General features: G+C 40.9%; 1 protein-coding gene and 2 long non-coding RNA genes across 4 annotated transcripts in view; 1 reads left to right on the plus strand and 2 right to left on the minus strand.

Moving 5' to 3' along the window:
• The window catches only part of NDUFV2 (NADH:ubiquinone oxidoreductase core subunit V2), a 31,785-nt gene extending 19,785 nt beyond the window's left edge, over positions 1-12,000 (minus strand). Inside the window, exon 1 of one of the 2 annotated variants that reach the window (XR_008515822.1) lies at positions 11,810-11,980. Coding sequence is in view for 1 of the 2 variants with exons in the window: in XM_002828042.5 (XP_002828088.1) it covers positions 11,810-11,863 (54 nt within the window). In the remaining variant the exon portion in view is untranslated. Of the gene's footprint in view, positions 1-11,809 lie in introns of both variants that reach the window. The other variant, XM_002828042.5, reaches the window with a different exon arrangement.
• Positions 4,667-11,803, minus strand: LOC129051504 (uncharacterized). Its single transcript, XR_008515825.2, has 2 exons — positions 11,645-11,803; positions 4,667-10,473 (listed from the first exon to the last, which is right to left on the minus strand). It is a non-coding gene; the product is annotated as an uncharacterized LOC129051504 (long non-coding RNA).
• Positions 12,001-12,049: 49 nt separating the features above from the next.
• Positions 12,050-14,923, plus strand: LOC112129947 (uncharacterized). The gene is made up of 2 exons (XR_008515826.1): positions 12,050-12,204; positions 14,713-14,923. It is a non-coding gene; the product is annotated as an uncharacterized LOC112129947 (long non-coding RNA).
• The last annotated feature ends 1,807 nt before the right edge of the window (positions 14,924-16,730 follow it).

Here is a 16,730-nt window from a genome sequence, read left to right on the forward strand (position 1 = left end):
AACTCACTTAATTTTTTTTTAAGCCTCAATTTCTGTACCTATAAAACAGGGTTATCTTCTTATTGGACTATTTTGAGATTTAAGTAAAGTTTCTCTGAAAGTACTATATAACCTGTAAAACATCATCATCTGCTTAACTGACACAAGGATAAAACATTTAATAACTAAAAAGAAAACAAGATCCAAACAATTGCATTTTAAAACTACATCTATTTTTAAAAAATTGTGCTGTTAGTTGACTTTATCAAAGTTACTGTCAAACACAACATACTGCCAATATTCTTGCATTTGCACATAATTATTTTTTCTTTATATCCATATGTATAAGGCTTATAATTTTTCTAGTAAAATTATAATGTATTATGGTTAAAAAACCATCTACTTCTCCACTGAAATTAATTTATAAACTTCTCTTTTAGTTAAAGAAAGTGGGGAAGGAGGAAGAAATAGGCTGGTAGAAAGATTTCAATGGGTCTTAGGTTTGTGCATTTTGTGAGCAGCAGCACTGAACAGCTTTTGTTTCAGACCATCTTTTCTATTATTTTTGTACAGAATATCTTCTCCTGGGGCAAAAGTTGAATGAGTTTTCTTACAGACAGGGTTTCCCAAGCTCAAGGTCCCTTAGCTGTGATGCACAGCACTCACCTGGGCTGTTCCATGTCACTCCCGTTGTAGCAGGATAAGCCACAGACAAAACCCCTCAGACACTGAGAAGGAAGGGCTTTATTCAGCCGGGAGCTTTGGCAAGACTCATGTCTCCAACAACCGAGCTCCCCGAGTGAGCAATTCCTGTCCCTTTTAGGGGCTCACAACTCTAAGGGGGTCTGCTTGGGAGGGTCGTGATCGATTGAGCAAGCAGGGGGTAGAACGGAACAGAACAGGACAGGGATTTTCACAGTGCTTTTCTACACAATGTCTGTAATCTATAGATAACCGATTAGGTCAGGGGTCGATCTTTACCAGGCCCAGGGTGTGGCACCGGGCTATCTGCTTGTGGATTTCATTTCTGCCTTTTAGTTTTTACTTCTTCTTTTTTTGGAGGCAGAAATTGACTTGGAGGCAAAAAAAGACTTCTTCTTTTTTTGGAGACAATATGAGGGGTGGTCTCCTCCCTTACCGTGAGATATGAATATCAAGGGGAACTAACATGAAGTTCATGCTGCCTACTGGCCCAGGATGCTGCCTCCTGCCAACATCCATGAAACTGAGGCAGGTTAACTTGTTAGCTTACAAATGGGGTAAAATTTCAGATCTGTCAAAGTTCTTAAGAAAGTCAATAAAATATAGAAATGTGCCAGTTTCCATTTTTTACTGCTTTTTCTATCAAAATATCTCAACAGAGACATCATAAAAGAAACCAGTAACAGCTGCTGTCTCTAAGGAAAGGAATCAAGATCTGGAGTGGGAAGAAAATTTAGTCTTTACTGCCAGGCAAAATATTAAGCACTTTACATGAAATACATCTCTTAATGCTCTCAAGAACCCTATGAAGTACATACTGTTATTATTCTGTTTTTACAAATGAGGAAACAGACTCTGGAGCTGAGCTTTTAACTGTTTTGTTATATTGTCTCTCCATATGTAGAGTATTTATGGAATATTAGATAACAGTGATACATCCCACTTTCAGAGGTGTTAGAATGTGGAAAGTTAGAAGGTGGGATGCATCATGGGTTAACATATTATATATGCAACATATATTTTTTATCATAATACATATTCTTGTATCCCTACTCTGTACTGTTATGTATATATACTATAATATGTAACCTTGCTTACTGTTTGAATTTTTTGCCATTATATGTATTACATTTAAACTTCTAAAAACCAATGAAGGGCCGGGTACAGTGGCTCATGCCTGTAATCCCAGCACTTTGGAAGGCCAAGGCAAGCCTATCACTTGAGGTCAGGAGTTCAAGACCAGCCTGGACAACGTGGTGAAACTGCATCTCTACCAAAAAATACAAAAATTAGCCAGGTGTGGTGGCACACACCTGTAGTCCCAGCTACTCAGGAGGCTGAGGCGGGAGAATCGCCTGAACCTGGGAGGTGAAGGTTGCAGTGAGCTGAGATCACACCACTGCACTCCAGTCTGGGTGACAAAGTGAGACCCTGTCTCAAAACAAAAACAAACAAAAAAACCCAATGAAGTCTTTAGTTCTTTCCCTGTCTTACTATCACCACTATTTCAGACATTATTTCATGTCTGTGCATTACTGTAAGTCTTCTAGCTGATCCCTTTTTCTCAATCCAAAACATCCTGTCTAATATCACCAAACTAATTTTAAAAATACCATCCTTCTGGCCAGGCGCAGTGGCTCATGTCTGTAAACCCAGCACTTTGGGAGGCCAAGGTGGGCGGATCACAAAGTCAGGAGTTCAAGATCAGCCTGGCCAATATGGTGAAACCCCATCTCTACTAAAAATACAAAAATTTGCCATATGTGGTGGCGCACACCTGTAGTCCCAGCTAATCGGGAGGCTGAGGCAGAACTGCTTGAACCCAGGAGGTGGAGGTTGCAGTGAGCTGAGATCGAGCCACTGCATCCCCGCCTGGGCGACAGAGCGAGATTCTCTATCAAAAAACAAACAAACAAACAAAACCCTTCTGATGTTGAGTGTGGTGTAAAAGACGACCAGCACCAAACACGTTCTAGTATAGGAAATGTCAATTTCATCATTTCTAAAAAACACATTTTCCACATTCTAGCACCTCTGAAGGCGGGATGTATCACTGTTATCTAATATTCCATGAATACCCTATGTATGGAGAGACAATATAGCAAAATGGCTAAAAGCTCAGCTCTAGAGCCTGTTTCCTCATTTATAAAAACAGAAAAATAATGGTATGTACTTCATAGGGTTCTTGAGAGCATTAAAAGATGTACTTAAGGCCAGGCACAGTGGCTCATGCCTGTAATCCCATCACTTTAGGAGGCTGAGGCGGACGGATCACCTGAGGTCATGAGTTCGAGACCAGCCTAGCCAACATGATGAGACCCCGTCCCTACTAAAAACACAAAATTAGCTGGGCGTGGTGGCACATGCCTGTAATCCCAGCTAACCGGGAGGCTGAGGCAGGAGAATCGCTTGAACTCAGGAGGCAGAGGTTGCAGTGAGCCCAGCTTGCGCCACAGCACTCCATCCTGGGCAACAGAGTGAGACTCCATCTTGGAGAAAAAAAAAAGATGTACTTCATGTAAAGTGCTTAATATTCTGCTTGGCAGATGGTAAGTACTGTATTAGTGTTGGCTATCATTAGCTATTATCATTAGAAGTACTACATGTCAGGCACTAAGCTTTTTACACATTATTTAATTCTTAAAGTTTCCTGCAAGGCGGGTATTATTTCCAGAAATTTAAATGAGTTATGAAAACTTCTCAAGGTTAGGTCACATCACTAATTATTGGCAGAAATTATGTTAGATCCTAGGGCCACATGACTACAAAGGCCATGACCTTATTATTAGCCACCTGACTATTTGATGACATCAAAGCTTTAAAACATAGTAGGTCTAAGAAACCAACGAGTTTAAGGAAGAAAATCAGGCCTCCATATATACAGGCAGGCAGATAAGAAATGAAAAGTCCTGCCTCCTTGGCTTACAATGCTCCTGTTAAGAGAGAAAGATGCAAGTTATTTAATCTTTTTAAAATTCTTGCCACTCTTCTCTTCTATTCCTGCAAAAAACCTGAATGTATACACACTAGCGTAACATTTGAGCAACTTAATTTCAAAGTCTGAAGTCGACCTCTTCAAAATTGTATAAGAAAGGCTGAGATAATGTTTAAAAGAAGCTGGCCAGACACAGTGGCTCACACCTATAATCCCAGAACTCTGGAAAGCCAAGCCCCCGTAGATCGCTTGAAGCCATGGGTTTGATATCAGCCTGGGCAACATGGTGAAACCCTGTCTCTACAAAAAATACAAAAATTAGCTAGGCATGGTGGCACACGCCTGTAGTCCCAGCTACTTGAGAGGCTGCGGTGGGAGCATCGCTTGAGGCCAAGAGGTTGAGGTTGCAGCGAGCCATGAACATGCCACTGCACTCAAGCCTGGGAGACAGACTGAGACCCTGTCTCAAAAAAGTAGTAAGTAAACAAACAATAAAGAAAGAAGTAAACTAAATAGTGAAGATAAACTGATAAATCTTAGGCCTCAGTTTTTTTCAACTGGCATAAACTGTTATTCATCCCTATCAAGTTACAGGTGGCCTGAAAATGGCTTTGAAAATTGTTTTTTTGGTGTGTTTAAAGAATATCACCTATTTTACATTCATTGTATGTCTATGTCAGACACTTTCAATAAAGGAATAAAACATTAAAAGTTCTCATTAACATCTTTACACTACTTACTGGGCCATTTCAATTTTGTTTCACTTTGAAATAAAGAGGCATTCCAGGACCAGGCTTAAAACTGGAAAAAACAACTTAGCTAGGCTGGAATGATTCAAAGAATAAGGTGAGTTCCCACCCACTCCCTTCTGTGACTACAGTCTAGTCTTTTCTCTAGAATCTAGCTTCCCATTACACTCTGAAATGTCTATACCTCAAGAAACTCCAATTGAGTTCAATTGAAAATCCAAGTAACTTCCTTTTTTTAAGAAGAAAAGCATGCAACCAAGTAACTTTTTTAAGTAAATAAGATCATAACCTAATATACAGCTCAAAATTAACAGTGGGTTTGAATTCTAGCTTATTTTTTTTTTCAGTGTTTCAGAAGGAAAAGAGAAGATTTAAGCAGGCCAAAACAGTGGCTGCCTTTTCACTGGAGTCAAGTAAACTTGAGTGCCTCTGTGTTAAGCTCTTCTACATACTTTTTTTCATCGATTCCTAAAAAATCTGTAGTGAGTCATTATTTCCATTTTACATTTTACATTTAGAGAAACTCAGGCTCAAAGACAGTAACTTGCCCCATACCGCACAATTAGTGACAGAGCTGGATTTTGAGCCCAGGCTCTTTGAACCTAAGGATCCTGTGCTGTTTCTACCAGCCTTTCCCTTTTACTGTCACTGGCAATACCAATAGCTCAAAATGACAAAAATTAAAGTTTTATATTCTCCCCAATAGGATTCCTTAATTGTCTTTTCATGGGCTCTACTCTTTTTCTGAATTTCTTCTGTTGTTCAAACAATACTACCACCCAACGAAGCTCACTTTTCAGTTCTATCAGACATTTGCATTATAAATGCATCCAGCTAAGAGAAGTTAATAAGAGACTAAGAAGCTGTAAGACAAAACTGACAGAAGCAGTAATCTAATTAGTCAGAAAGACAAGACTAAGGTCAGGCAATTCAAAAACCCTTCTTTTTTCCTTTATTAGAGACCAACTAAGGCAAGGAATATACCTTTTAGACGATCCCTAATATTTACAGATTAAATCCACCAAGATGTCTATCTGCCTGTGCAAGAGTCACAGTGCACACGTGAAACATCTCTAGTGAATCCAAAGTGGTCTGAGGTCCCTCCGTGCCTTCCTCTCACTGTTCACAACATCTGCTGACTTGTTACCTACAGCCTCCCCCATTGCCAGCTCAAGCAAGAAAACTGAAACCTCCTAAAAAAGTCAGGGTCTGCAATACATTCATTCAGACTAGGTAATTTTACATTTAAAAAAAATCCTTGAGGCTGGGTGCAGTGGCTCATGCCTGTAATCCCAGCACTTTGAGAGCCGAGGCAGGTGGATCACCAGAGGTCAGGAGTTTGAGACCAGCCTGGCCAACATGGTGAAACCCCATCTCTACTAAAAGTACAAAAATTAGCCGGGCGTGGTGGCATGCACCTTTAATCCCAGCTACTTGGGAGGCTGAGGCAGGAGAATCGCTTGAACCCGGGAGGCGGAGGTTGCAGTGAGCCAAAATCACGCCACTGAACTCCAGCCTGGGCGACAGAGTAACACTCTGTCTCAAAAAAAAAAAAAAAAAAATCCATGAAAACCAGAAGTTTTTCAGTGCATTTTATTTTAACAAAGTTGATGCTGGGTTAATAATTGTGAAATTTATTTCAAGGATAATCATAAATACAAATGCTTACTCTATGTCAGATCTCATGCTATAAACTACAAATCTACACTATAATTCATTTATTCCTCTCAGCAAGCCTACCAAGTAAATGGTATTATTATCTTGTTTTACAGGTGAGAAAATTAAGGCTCAAAGAAGGGGGAAAAACTTTCCCTAGATCACACAGCTAAATAAATGAAATGCCACATACAGATTTTCCTGACTTCAGTACATGCCTTAACCACTAAAATTTAAGTTTTGCTGTATTTTCAGATAGACATAGGAGGACTTTTACAAACATCCTCCAAATAAAGTTCCATCAGTAATTTAGCTAAAAATGTTAATTCAGGTTAAAATGTAAGTAATTTTTACCATACTATGAGAGAATTAACAAATGTGATTTGGCTAAATTTTATACTATAGAAAAGCTGCACGAAAAGCCCAGGTATTACAGGCACTGTGCATTACAGATTAAGATAACAACATTAATGATTCCAGCCATCTTGACCATACATCAAAGAAAACATTCTTTAGATATCTAAAATCCCACATGGATATAAGCAACAACCAATTGTTCTAAGAACAAGAATAATTTATAGAAATGAAATGCCCATCCAGTGGACCTGGGGTTCAGTCTCACCTCATGCACTTCACTGTCTTTGTATATGTAGCTAGCTATACCTATGGCATTATCTCAACTTACACCTTCCACTCATCCATCATGACCAAGGTTAACCTCCTCCTCTTACCCCTTTAAAGCCCCTAAACCTCCATCTCTTTTCCCTAAGCAAAGTGAAATCATTTCCCTAGTCTGCTTACACTGGTACACCTTTTATTACTAGAGTGCCTATTAAATTTAAATCTTCACCATACATAGTGATTTCCCTCAGCAACTTCAATTGTTTGAGCAACTTCAGAAAGGTAGATTACAAACAAAACAAAACAGGACTTGCAAATAAACCCAGCCCTTACTACTGTGTGATCTTGGGCATTTATTTGTCCAGCAATCTTCATATATCTCACATATAAAATGGGGTAACACCTAGCAAAATATCCCACAGATAAAGCCACCTTCCCCCTAATCAAAATGTGTGTAAACTGTCTTTAATGTTTTGTTGAATGAAAGACATTTCCTACAACTGATTTATAACATGCTTCCTGAACTGATTCAAAAACTAGTGACAAGGTTCCTCATTGGAAAATCAGACTGACTGTCACTCAACAGGTTGTACAGCATGGTCAACAGACCTGTAATTTATTACTCAATGTACTGAGCACTAAGGTACTAAACAGTGCCCAAAGAGAAGGGAAAGTCAACTTTTTATAACTTTGAAATGGAAACTGAGTTCAAGTCTCTAATAAAAAGATCCGAGTCTGCAGTTTGCAATAGTAGCCTACTGCACCTCACTGCATAAACTAAAGTTTGTTCATTCTCTCTCTCCTTAAACTGCTAATTTATGGCTATGGCAGGCAGAATAATGGTCTCCCAAAGATAACCACATCCTAATCCTGGAAACCTGTAAATATTAGTTTACACAACAAAAGAGAATTAAGGCTGCTAATCAGCCGACCTTAAAATAGGGAGATTATCCTGGATTATCTAGGTGGGCCCAATATCATCAATCACAGGGTTCTTACCAAGTGGAAGAGGAAGGAGAGACAAGGAAGGATATGTGATGAATGCCAGAAGTAGGGTCAAAGTGATGTGATATAAGAACTAGACCTGCCTTTGCTGGCTTCGGAGATGAAAGAAGGGGCCAAGAGCAGCCTCTAGAAGCTGGAAAAGCCAAGAAAAGACATTCACCTCTAGAGCCTCCAAAAAGGAATGAAGCTCGGGCTACACTTTAATTTTAGCCCACTGAGACCTGTGTCACTTTTAACCTACAGAACTGTAAGGTTAAAAATATAATGTTTCATGCCACAAAGTTTTGTGGAAATTTGTTACAGCAGGAATAAAAAACTAAATGTTTTGGGGTGTTTTTCCTACACTAACTTCTTTAGAGTCCTTTGAGTCACAATGGAGATACACTGGGACATTACAAAATCAAGTTTAAGAATCTCTAATGGAATGGGGAAAACATATCATTGTAGAAAACTTAAAATTTGGAAGGAAAAGTACCACCACACAAGATAGCATACTTCTAGTATGGCTAAGTAGACACTGTCAGGGCAGACCACTGAATAATAACTATAAACTCTGGACAAAATATTTTATAAAAACAAAAGCTTTCTGAAGGCACTGGGGAACAACCAAACAGGCAGACACAGAAGGGGAGTCTACATTCATAAAAAACCAATGAGGTTTTTGTTTTTTCTTCACATCTTTTAGCCTGAAGGCAGGCCTCAGTGAGAGTTTGGAACAACAACAGACATGGTAAAGTGGGAAATCCCAGAAAAGGAAGAGCCAGAAATGGGGAGGGAGCCCTATACATTCTGTATATAAATTCTACGGAAATCTCTTGCTGAACCCTGAACCACGCATGTACATGCTGCAGACTCCAAGGAGCCTAGCTAAAAGAACGGAACCAGTATTTGATCTGCTGCCCACAAGGGATATGGATAGCAACAACAAAGCACACTATTTGGAGGAATAAAACAGGATCTAGAGCCTCTACAACGTATCATTCACAAAATTCAGCATACAATCCAAAATTGTTCAACATATGGGAAACAAACAAAAAAGGAAAACACATTTTCAAGAAAAAAATCAACTAAGATTACCAGACACAAACTTCAGGACAGCTATAATCATGCTTAAAGACATAAAGGAAAATATCCTCAATGAATGAAAAAATACACAATACAGATGGTCGCTGACTTACAATGGCCTGTCTTGCAATTTCCCAACTTTACAATTGTGTGAAAATGATAAGTATTCAGTATGCTCCTCGATTAAGTCCAGATAACCCCACTGTAAATTGAAATTTACATACTTTCAATTTACAATGGGTTTAATCAGGATGTCATCTCATTGTAAGTAAAGGAGCATCTGTAATTGAAAATGCCACCACAACCCTCTCACCTTCGAAACTATAATAGCAGCTTGGGAATGAGGCAGTGATAAGTTCTAAAGTGGCATCAACATTACAGAAAAACCATGGGCAATTACTGAAGAAGGGAATAAACTTATTCTGATTATCTATTACTCCATAATTTATAACTTTTAGTCAATTACTACAATCACCTATGAGGTATTATCTCAGTTTACAGAAAAGAAAAATGAGGCTCAAAGAGATTAAGATGGCTCAAGGTCGCACAAACTAATACTTAATTCTAGCCATATTTTAAGCATTGATGAGCTGAAAAGCCTCTTCAAGAGAATGGCAGCTAGCAAAGCAGAAATTAGAATAGGCAATTTCTTTGAAAGCATAAATAATCTTTAAAGGTTTCTCATTTAGGAAAGGAACTTAGGTAGACTCTTCTCGTACTTTTCTTGATACTTGCTCGGTTTAATGTGAAATCTCACTACTTGTGAAACGTTAGAAGGGCCTGGTTATATAAGTAATAGAACATCCTCACAATGGAATGCTATGTAGCATTAAAATGACAGTATAGAAATGTCTACTGATAAGGAAAGCTGTTCAGAATACATTACAAAAGAGCAGGCTACCAAACAGTATAAATAACTTTCCATTTTTGTAAAAACAAATTGTCTGTAAGGTCTGTTATGTGTAGACATCAAAATGTTAACAATGGTAATTTCCAGGTTGACAAGACAATGGATGATTTTTATTTTTTGAGCTTACTCTATTTGCTAGTCTTAATATTGTTTTTCCTACACACGTATGACGTGTGTAATAAAAATTAAACTTATTCATCAACTCAAATATTTATTGCGTACATAGTGCATATCAGGCACTATTTGTTTAAAAAAGGGGGGGAGGGGGAAGGGGGAGGGAGAAGGGGAGAGGGATGGAGAGAGAGAGGAAAGGAGGGAGGGAGAGAGGGAGGGAGGGAGATGAGTTGCAGAAACATTAAACCTGGATTACAATGGTCCTCCACTACCTCAAGTTGTTCTTTTTCATTGTTAAAACTGCTTTTCAATTTATACTTCTAGCCCCTTTGGCTCAAAAACAAAACAAACAAAATATACAAGCACTCTTATTTCTTTTCTTTCTACCATGTCTGATCCTCATCATCTTTCACCTAGCATTCTGCAAGAGCCTCTTATCTACTTAGTCTCCCTGTTTCTGGGTCCAAATCAAACCCATTCCACCCTCAGTCCTATCCAGTGACCCATCCAAAGCAGAAACCAGATCTTATTTCTCTACTCTAAAACCTTTCACTGACTCCTGACGGCCTCTAAGATAAAATCAAATTCTTTGGTATGGCACGCAAGGAGCTCCAATATCTGGCCCCTGTCTCTCCCTTATTTCATTTGGGAACACATCTTACCTCCAACAGCAGAGGTGGCTTCTCATACATACCGATCTTTTTCTTGCCAACAAGACTTTAAGTTGTCCTTTCCACCTAGAATACCCTCGGACCCCATGCCCAATCTGTTAGTATTACCTTCAGGAAAAATCTTATGCACCTTGAAACCACATTGGATGACCCTACTCATCTAACACTGTACTTTTACATTGTCTCAACCTTAAAGTTCCTCTTACATGAGACTATCAATTCCAAAAGAACGGGAACTGTCTAAGTCTTTTCCTTATCTGCAATATGAGGAAAAAGTAATACCAACCTCAAAAACGAGATTTGGAATGTAGATATTTAACTCAGTGCTTGGCATATAGAAAACAGTTATCAAATGACTATCATTATTATCCACACTGTTAACTAGAGCTCAGCAGTGCATGACCTACAGTTTATTCAAAGACTGAACTCTGCAAAAAGGAATATTCCTATTTTACAACTGAAGAAACTGAGGAAGATTAACAGCACAAAGTCATAGAGCCACAAAAGGCAGTTAAACTACCATCCAAACTCGAGTCTAACTCTAAAGCCCTGAATTCATTCTCAACGAATATACACTATCTCCCTCTTGCTGAGAACTGACTTAACCTATTTTACTCTTAGAAAACAAACAAAACTAAGGCTTCTTTCCAGTATTACTTGTGTAACAGGCCCTGTTGTCATAATCGACATTTCTGGAAATCTGCATTTTTAGATTAACGTGAAGGAGTGTTTCAACTTCTCTGCAATTCAATTTCCTTGCCTACTTGGATCTCAAAAAGATCATTTAACGTCTAAAATCCAGTGGTTCTTTAATTGGGTGCTGTTATTTGCGGCGCCGTTCTTTCAGAGTTAGTTTGATACCATTTATTTACCCAGCATTTCCGATATGCAAAGCACAACTGCAGTAAATCAAACATTGGCCACCCTTTTCCAGCCCTAAGCAAGTTCTCCCTAAGCCTTCACGAAGCAAGCCAGAGCTCTCCAGTATGCTGCAACCTAACAGCACCGAGGTCACTAGGCTTGAAATGAGAGGTGCCTCCTTCGGGGCGGGGGTCTTCGAAACTGATCTGGCCAGGGCAGGCCTAGATTCCGCGCTACAGCGAAATAGCAAAAAAAAAAAAAAAAAAAAAATCATATATATATATATCACCAAGAAGCCCCTCTTTTCTGTCCTCCTCGACCAAACTAGGAGTACACTTCCCAGTATGGCAACCCTCCCTCGGGGCTTCTCACTCACGGTGGGGCTGCAGCGGCCTCCCTAAGAGTGCTAAGGCCGCAGTGTCCTTGCCGCCGCCTGCAGGCCCGTGCAGAGCCCAGGGCTCTCCTGCGCCCAAAACTAAGGGAGACACGGAGAGCAAGAGAAGGGCGGCGGCAGCGCCGGGCTCAGCTCGAGCCTCCTTACCCAGTGGGCGGTGAGGCCAGCCGCCCGGGCCAGGAGCGCCGCGGAGAAGAACATGGCGGACCACACTGTTCACCTTTCCCCAGCCGCGCCAGGCGAGAATCCCGAGCGCGCCCAGAACGCACAGCGTGCGCGCTCCCGACCCCAGGCCTAGGCGTCCCGGACTGCACGCCGCTCCCTACGCCGAGGGGCGGTGGCTGACGGGAGGGAGCGAGGGCGCGCGGGGGCTGCTGGGGCCCTGTGGGCGGAGACTTCCCGGGGGAGGGGCGAGGACCAGTCCGTGCTCGGAAAGGGAGGTGTCCTACGGGCCGCTGCAGGGGTCCCGGCCTTGAAAAGAAGCGTACCGGAGCTGCGCCTTGGGCTCTTGGGTAACGAAGCGCCCACCTGGATTTATAGGGGTGAGCTTCCCTCATGGAGAGCCTTGTGAGGATTAGCCACCTCCTTTTATATTGCTGTTAGTTAAAAATGAAGTCGGGTTGCAACCCACTATAAATCTTATTCTACATGTTACGAATTCAAGACACAGAGGGCTGCTATCCAGTGTGCTAGCCATAGACACCAAATGTCTTTGTTCCCATTCTTTTGCATTAGAGATATGTGCGACATATTTAGGGGTTAAATGGTATGATGTCTGGAATTTGCTTGAGAATAGTGGGGAGTGGGAGGTGAAAAATAAAGCAAGTTGGCCGTAAGTAAGGCCATAGAAGCTGCATGGTCGTTCTTATTTACTATTCTCGGTACTTTTATTATGGAAAATAGATATTTTCCATAATAAAACTGAAAAAAAAACACCCCACTTCCTTCTTCATGTTTGTTTGGTTATCTCTGGAAATTCCAACAAGTATTTATTCAGTAACAGCTCTAATGTGCACAGCACTATTTCCTGGTGTGGACTTCCTCTTGATTTTTTACGTCACTGCCTTCTTTTCTGGAGTGTCACGTCCTGTACCCACCCACTTCCTTTTGCCCATTTTCTTTGCTATAATAAACTTGTGAATAATTTCTAGAACATTCACAGCAGCACAGGAATTTTAAAAATTTATCCCTCATTAGTTTAAAAACTCAGAAATATTCCATTGCAACCCCTATGAATCATATTTCGCAAATCACAGAATTCAAGACACTGGAGGACTGCTGCCCAGTGAGCTAGAAATAGATACCAAATGCCTTGGTTCCCACTCCTTTGCCTTATATTTTATGTTAGTTTGCCTCTCCTAAATCAGCTTCAGTATTTCCCTTTAAAAGGGAAAGACAGTCTGGCCCTTAATGTAAATATATTTTGTTATAAAGTTACCTAAATACTTATACACCTGGCCGGGCGCGTGGCTCACGCCTGTAATCCCAGCACTTTGGGAGGCCGAGGCGGGCGGATCACGAGGTCAGGGGATCAAGACCATCCTGGCTAACACGGTGAAACCCTGTCTCTACTGAAAATACAAGAAATTAGCTGGGCGTGGTGGCGGGCGCCTGTAGTTCCAGCTACTCGGGAGGCTGAGACAGGAGAATGGCGTGAACCCGGGAGGCGGAGCTTGCAGTGAGCCGAGATCGCGCCACTGCACTCCAGCCTGGGCGACGGAGCGAGACTCCGTCTCAAAAATAAAAAATAAAAATACTTACACACCTAACACTATCGTGCACATAATAGTTCTTACTGTTCTTATACAACTAAAACCAAAACATGTCACAAATACTTGATGCATGAGACAGACATTATATGGATTCTTTTTGAATCTGTAATGCATGCTTTTACTGGATTTTATGAGGGCATTCTCTGACTCCCAATCCAGATTAGTCCTCAAGATACCGTCCCAAAATACGCCTGCCCGCACTTTCACTACTACGTTTACGACCAGATTATAACCTCCATGGGTGGAGAAACCTGCCCTTCCCATATTGTTTGGTTCAGCAAGTTGCACTATACCTGGCAAGTGGAAGGCATTCAATAAATATTTGTTGTCTGAATGAAAATCTTGCCCATAGTGCAAATATTCTGCCTACCTAAAAGGGTTAGAATTATGCTCATTTCTATTTGTCTTAGGTCAGAATTATGCTTGTTTCTATGTGTATCGGTGAGAGTGCTTTTCGCTACAAGTAACAGGAGTTCTAACAAGTAGATTAAAGGATACTGGGTTCATTTTCTCACACGAAAAACAATTCCAGAGGTAGAGTAGTTCCAAGGTTAGTTAATTCAACCTTGCCCAAGGATGTCTTCAAAATGTTAAGCGGCTTCCATCTTTTTACTCCAGCATACTCAGCCGTGACTCCTATTATAGACACAAGATATCTGCAGCAGTTCTAAGTATCATGTGCAGATGACAACATTCCAAAGAAGAAAAAGAACTCTTACATCTGAAGTGTCCCAGATGTTCCTTCAGCAGCCTTCTTGTCTCATTGGCTTACAAGACATAGTGGTTAAGAGGGAATGCTCTAGAATCAGACTATGGGGGTTCAGCTGCTGCTTTCTAGCTGCGTGACTTTAGGCAAGTTAGTCTCTCTGGGCTTTGGTTTAATAATGGTACCTTCCTCATGGCTTTATTAGGAGAATGTGAAGGGAAAATAAATCTCGGGACCCCCAAGTCACTAAGCTGAGGGAAAAGACAAGCTGGGAACTATGTCAGGTAAACCTACCTCCCATTTTTTTTCCTAAATAAGATAGCTACAAAGATAAAAAGCTACATACCTCCCTCACAATTTGCCCACAAGAAAATTCCTTATGGACAAAGGACAGACAGATCTCGATGTCATCCCTCTGAGGCTTGCCTGAGACAAGAGCATATCTGATTGTTTTCTCTGCCCTATTGTTCATGTAAAAATGCAAATGCACTGAGCCAGACTAAATTTTGTATTCAGTGGAGGGCTGATCAAGGACTCAAAAGAATTCAACCTTCTGTCTCTTATCTACTTAGGATTTGGAAGCTCTCCTTCAAGTTGTCTCGCCTTACCGAAGTGAACCAATGTTCATCTTACACATATTGATTGATGTCTCATGTCTCCCTAAAATGTATAAAAGCAAGATGTACCCCAACCACCTTGGGCACAGGTCGGCAAGACCTCCTGAGGCTATGTCAGGGTGCGTCCTTAACCTTGGCAAAATAAACTTTCTAAATTGATTGAAAACTATCTCTTCTGATTTACAAGAATGAAATTGAAGTGGCATCACCGTCTGGGGTAAATATCCAGGGTTCGGCATCTCCCGCCAAGAGGATTAAGGAAAGGGACACATGTGGGTGGGTTAAGGAGCAGAAAGTTTAATAGGCAGAAGAAAGGGGAGAGGAGAGCAGCTCCTTGTAAGACGTCTGAAAAAAAGGGGCATGGGCAGACCACAGCAGATTTTATAAGCAGGCTTGAGGAGGCAGTGTCTGATTTATGTGGGGCTCACAGATTGGTTTGACCAGGTGTGACGTTTACGTAGCATGGGGAAGGCTGGTCTCCCAACCCTAATCTTATTATACAAATGGGCTTTCCACTTGGGCAGTGCCATCTAGTCTGCTCCTTACTGTACACGTGGCTGGCAAAAAGAGAAGATGGGGCCGCCACTTTGAACATGCCTCATTCCAGGTAGTATATTCCTATGGGCACAACTGCCGAAATTCACCTGTGCAAGCTTCTAGTTTGCTTGTCTGTCTGCAGCTCGATTTTACAGGCTGCTCTTTGTTAGAAAAGAAAATGATTGGGGGCTGCTTTTTATTAAAAGGAAAACCTTACCGAGGACTCCCATACCCTCACTATCTGCCTAAGCAATTTCTTAACTCCTGTATCGAAATGAGTTGATACCTTTTAAAGTTCTTTAAAAAGTACCTAGCACAGAGTAAATGCTTAGTAAGTGTTAGCCTTCATCATCATCATCATCACCATCATCAGAATAGAACATTACAATATTAAGATAATTAAGCCACTAATTAGAAAGGAGAATGGAAGGGCTAATTTGGGGCCCATTAGCTCCTGAACAAAATAGCTCTGCCAGCAAGGAAGGGGCTGAAGAAGTAAATCTAGGTAGGCAACTAACGGGATCATCCACAGTAGACCACCCTCTTTTGAGTTCATGACCTATAGAGAAAGTGTATATCCCATTGGTGCCTGACACTAATCAAGGACTTACCAGGTGCCTCCAATTTCTATTACCTAGGAACAGAACCAAAAAGTGCAAAGAGTAATGTTTAAAACATCACAGATGTGTGCTAAGGGAGTGTCTAACCTGTTAACACCTTCTTGAAGATGTTACAGAAAGTAAGATGCTTTTAGTTCAATTCAACTTTATTTCAATTCAACTGCCAGTAAGTGTGGCATCACACTGTTCACCAAGTCAAAAGACTCGTCAATGTCCAGCATGACTTTGGCTTATCCTTAGCCCAAATATTTATTAAGTGAGAATGTCAGGATGGATATCTTTTACACCCAGTAACATAAGTTAATTTCTGGAGCCACTCCACTTATAAAGTAACCTCCTGTGCAATCAACTATTCTCAGAGTCCTTAGGATAGAATTGTGGGTGCTGTTTGGAAAATTCCTCTTCTTCCTCCCACTATCAAAGTCATTGTTTCTGGACACAGACCAGCATGGACATCGATGATTTCAAGTTACTGACCTAACCCTACAAGCTTGATTGAAATTGGCTTGATTATGTAATGAACCCGTAATGAACATCATGGCTGCCTGGTTTGATATATTCCACTATTCTAAGTTGGCACTAGTACCATAAGCCCAGGGAAATTGGCCCTAACTATAGTGGTCAAGCCATTAAATAAAGAATGCGTGGGTGTTGGGGGTGGAGAGTGAGGGACTGGAGGCTGGGGGAGCTAGAATAAAGTCTAGAGGGATGACCAAATGTGGGAACTTTGACTCTCTCATTCTTGATTTCTTTGCCATTTAAACCATCACACATAGGCACTATCAAGGACGTGGTATAATGAAAATCATGAGCTTT

This window comes from Pongo abelii, chromosome 17, assembly GCF_028885655.2.
Source record: "Pongo abelii isolate AG06213 chromosome 17, NHGRI_mPonAbe1-v2.0_pri, whole genome shotgun sequence".
Taxonomy (NCBI): Eukaryota; Metazoa; Chordata; class Mammalia; order Primates; family Hominidae; genus Pongo; species Pongo abelii.